General features: G+C 52.4%; 1 protein-coding gene across 1 annotated transcript; it reads right to left on the reverse strand.

Moving 5' to 3' along the window:
* Positions 1-2764: 2764 nt before the first annotated feature.
* On the reverse strand, positions 2765-4302 carry LOC115914498 (glucagon-like). The gene is made up of 2 exons (XM_030967025.1): positions 4208-4302; positions 2765-2915 (listed from the first exon to the last, which is right to left on the reverse strand). The coding sequence occupies exons 1-2, from the start codon at positions 4300-4302 to the stop codon at positions 2765-2767; spliced, it is 246 nt and encodes an 81-aa protein (XP_030822885.1).
* Positions 4303-4550: the final 248 nt, after the last annotated feature.

Genomic DNA, 4550 nt, shown 5'->3' on the forward strand with positions numbered 1-4550 from the left:
AGGAAGGAAGTGGCGGAAGAAGTGGCGGAAGGAAGTGGCGGAAGGAAGGAGGAGTGGCGGAAGGAAGAGTGGCGGAAGGAGTGGGGAAGGAAGGAAGTGGCGGAAGGAAGGGGGAAGGGAAGGAGGAGTGGGGAAGGAAGGAAGTGGCGGAAGGAAGGAAGTGGCGGAAGGAAGTGGCGGAAGGAAGGAACAAGGAAGGAAGTGGCGGAAGGAAGAAGTGGCGGAAGGAAGTGGGGAAGGAAGTGGCGGAAGGAAGGCGAAGGAAGGAAGGAAGGAAGGAAGGAAGGAAGGAAGGAAGGAAGGAAGGAAGGAAGGAAGGAAGGAAGGAAGGAAGGAAGGAAGGAAGGAAGGAAGGAAGGAAGGAAGGAAGGAAGGCTGAGTGTTTTGGGAGGATTTGATATTTCCTTGTGCAGGGGAAAACAACACGGAGAGAAAACCTTCCAGAAATGGTTCCTGGAGCTGCTTTAGGGATAAACCCAAAATATCTTTGGAATGACCCAGAAAGTGAAATCTGACATCAATCCCCTCCCACTTCCCCCGGGCCCTTCCAGACTATTCCCAAAAGGAAATCCATGGGAATGGGGACGACAAAGGCTGTAACCAGGGAATAAATCAAACAGGGAATAAACGAGGTGCTGACACTTTCTTTGTGTTGTTTTTGTACTCTCTGTGAAAATTCTGGAGTTGTTTCTCTTTCTGAGAGGCAGAAATAATTTTATTTATTTTATCCCAAGGGAGTTTGGGAACACTCTGGGCTAGAAATAAAACCAAGGGGGGGAGTTTTTAATAAAAAAAAAATTAACTTTTTTAATTTTTAGAATTATATTATTCTAAAATGAATATATAATATATTTTAATTTCATTTAAAAATTATTTTACTTTTGCATTGTTTTTTCAAATTATTTAATTTTTTAACTACTCTGTTTTAAAACTATTTTCTAATTATTATACTTTTTTCCCCAAATTATTTTATCTTAAATGATTCTATTTTAAAAAACTATTCTGTTTTTTAATTATATATTAAAAAATTTAATTTATTTTAATTTATTTCTCAGTGGGCGTAGCTGTGTCACACGTGTCCCCTGTGCCAACCCTGGCTGTGCTGGGACTCCAGGAATGCCCTGGAGAGGTGAAATTCCCCACCCAGAGCTCTTGTTTCTGCTGCCTTTCTGGTTTTTTTTCTTTTTGGGCCCACTTGCCCTGTAATTAATTAGAACTAAATTAGCTCCAAAGAGGTTCTTTGGATCCGGGTTAAATTGGAATAATTTAACACCAAAAAGGGAATTACTGCAAGGTTTTTCCTAAATTTCTCTCCAATTCCTTTTGGTCCTGGTCTGTGGAGTCATGTGGGCACATCCTGGTTATCCCTTTTATCCAAAACTTGAGGAATTGAGGGAAAATGAGGCACCAAGTGGGGAGTCAGAGGCTCAGAATCCCCTGGGATTGTGTGGGATCCCAGTGGGACACTTGGAAAGGCCGGAGAAAACCCAAAACTTGAGGAATTGAGGGAAAATGAGGCACCAAGTGGGGAGTCAGAGGCTCAGGATCCCTGGGGACTGTGTGGGATCCCAGTGGGACACTTGGAAAGGCCGGAGACGCCAGGAACTGCAGGAGTGAGCAAAGGCTTTATTGGCATCTAGGGAAAACCACGGGGAGAAAAGCCAGAGGGAAATCCAGGCTGGAGGAATGGCTGATCCATGTGGGCAGAGTTCAGGGGGAGCTCCCAGGGACCAGGGGCTGGGTCCAGGAGCTGCAGGAGGAGGATTCACCCATCACCTGCAGCTCCCAGGAACCATGGGCTGGGTCCAGGAGCTGTGAATCCCTCTGTGGAGCTCCCAGGAATCATGGGCTGGGTCTGGGAGCTGGGAATCCTTTCCTGAAGCTCCCAGGGACCAGGGGCCGGGGCTGGGAGCTGCAGGTGATGGGTGAGTCCTTCCGTGGAGCTCCTGATCCTGGCAGATGAGGAGGGGCCCAGCCTTCCCACGTGGACGTGGCTGGAGAGCTTCTGCCTGGATTTGCTGCTAATTGTACCTTAAAAACAAACCCCAAAGAGCTTCAGGAGGTGGAAACTCCTGCTAAAATCAGGAGCTGGGAAAGGGCAGGAGGGTTCCCTCGCTCAGGGAGGAGCTGCCCCTTGGGAATGGCTGGAACAGAAATGCCAGTGATCCCAGGAGGGTAAGGCTGGAATGAGGAGGAAAATGTGAGGATGAAACAGCCCCTTCCCATCCCAGAGTTCCAATCCCACCACAAATGCCTCCGTTTTTCTTGACCTTATTACAAGAAACGAGAGGATCCCCAGGAGCTGTTGGGCAGCAGGAAAAGGGAGTCCAACCCTGCCTTGGCACCAGACCCACAGATTTCATGGAATCATGGAATGGTTTGGGTTGGGAGGGACCTCAAAGCTCATCCCACCCTACCCATTGCCATGGGAGGACACCTCCCACTGTCCCAGCGTCCAACCTGGCCTTGGGCACAGCCAGAGACCCAGGGGCAGCCACAGCTGCTCTGGGAAATCCATTCTAGGGCCTCCCCACCCTCACAGGGAGGAATTCCTTCCCAATATCCCATCCATCCCTCGCCCTGCCAGTGGGAAGCCATTCCCTGTGTCCTGGCACTGCTCCAGCTCCCTCTCCAGCTCTCCATGAGGATCAGGATTGGGGTGGTGGGTGGTTGTTTCCCAGCACAATCCCACCCCTCTGTCTGCTCCCAGATTGGGGTGGTGGAGGTTGTTTCCTGCACAGTCCCACCCCTCTCCCTGCTCCCATCACCTCTTTGTGTTGATGAGCCAATGCACGAAGTCCTTGGCCTTCATCCTGTCCAGGTACCGCGTGAAGTCGCTCGTGAAGGTCCCCTCCGAGTGTCGCTTGATGTGGGACAGGAAGCTCTGGGAGTTCTGGGGTCCCGACAGCTTCCATCTGCTTGGGGTGGGAGGAGAAGGGAGGAAAATGGGGTTGAATGGACACCTCAGCAGGATCCTGCCCCAGGGGATGCCCAGGGTGGGGCTGTGCCCTCCAAACCTTGTCCCTGTGAGGATCATCCCCAAAAAGATGGAATAGGGCGGAGAGCAGAAGGGAGGAAAATGGGGTTTAATGACCACCCCAGCAGGATCTTCCCTCAGGGGATGCCCAGGGCAGGGCACAGGGTTTGTGCCCTCCAAACCCTGTCCCTGTGAGGATCATCCCCAAAAAGATGGAATAGGACAGAGAGGAGAAGGGAGGAAAATGGGGTTTAATGACCACCCCAGCAGGATTTTCCCTCAGGGGATGCCCAGGGCAGGGCACAGGGTTTGTGCCCTCCAAACCCTGTCCCTGTGAGGATCATCCCCCAGAGAAGATGGAATAGGGCAGAGGAATAAATCTGCAATATTTAATATGATTCCTACAAATCAAACGCACAATTCTTGTTTCAGTTTCTGGAGGTTTGCCAAGCCTGGCCTGGATTCCCCGGCATCCAATAAACACATCCAGTGTCCTGTCCCAAATCATCCCCCTCTTTCCTGCTGGTGGATCCCAACCTCCACCCTGGTCCCTGCCTCCCCCATCAGAGCAGGAACGTGGGGCTGCTCCGAGGTTTGCACCGTCCTCTGCAGCTCCAGGGCGACTTTGGGATTCACCACAGAGGGTTCCCACAGGACAGGTGCCATGGGAGCACCAGCCCAGATGGGGCTCAGCTCAGCCTGGCTGGCCTGGGCAGGGTGTCTCTGCTCTGACCCAGGCAGGAAATCCTGGGATTCCCTACAGGGAATGTCCCTGCCAGGACCTGCCGTGTGAAATTCCTGCTGCAGCTCCTCAGCCAGGCACATCCCACTCATGATCCCAGCCTGGTGCGGCTGCCCCAGTCCAGACCTGGAACTGGGGATGCTCCCTGTGATTTTGGGGATGTTCCCTGTGATTTTGGGGATGTTCCCTGTGATTTATGGGATGCTCCCTGTGATTTATGGGATGTTCCCTGTGATTTTGGGGATGTTCCCTGTGATTTATGGGATTTGGAGGTGAAATGATGGCCCCATGAGGGGCTGCAGTTCTGGATCCCCGCGAGACATCCAGGCTCAGCCCAGGAGCTCTGGGAGCCAGGAGGGAATTTGTTTGGATCCATACAAAATAAACGGGAACATACAATACAGATACATAAATGGGATCCATAGAAAATAAACTGGAATAGGGAGAGCTGGGGTGGAGAGGGATAAGCTGCTCCCACAGCCCCGTACCTGGACAGCTCCTCCAGGTCCTTGGGAGCCGCCTGCCCTCCGGCCGGGATGAGCACGGCGAGCACCAGCCCGGACAGGTACAGCCACCGCACCATCTGGGCTCCTGGGGAGGCACAAACCCAGGGGATTTCCTGGCTGCAGTTCCCATCCCAAGCCCTGCAGGAAGCCCTGAGCACAGCCCTGATCCCCGTGGGGCAGCCCTTGCCCGTGGTGTGGGCAGCATTGGGGTGGGTGCGTGTGGCAAACCCATCTTCACCCTCCCCGTGGGCACACGGCATGAAGAACATCACCCAAAGATAAAATTGCAATGAGCTTTATCCCAAGCCTCCCTTTTCTGTCTGGG

Source organism: Camarhynchus parvulus, chromosome 29, assembly GCF_901933205.1.
Source record: "Camarhynchus parvulus chromosome 29, STF_HiC, whole genome shotgun sequence".
Classification (NCBI taxonomy): domain Eukaryota; kingdom Metazoa; phylum Chordata; class Aves; order Passeriformes; family Thraupidae; genus Camarhynchus; species Camarhynchus parvulus.

Coding starts and splice junctions, on each gene's coding strand:
- LOC115914498 (XM_030967025.1), bottom strand. CDS start 4,302: ATGGTGCGGTGGCTGTACCTGTCCGGGCTGGTGCTCGCCGTGCTCATC. Junction 2,916..4,207: donor GACCTGGAGGAGCTGTCCAG/GTACGGGGCTGT, acceptor CACCCCAAGCAG/ATGGAAGCTGTCGGGACCCC.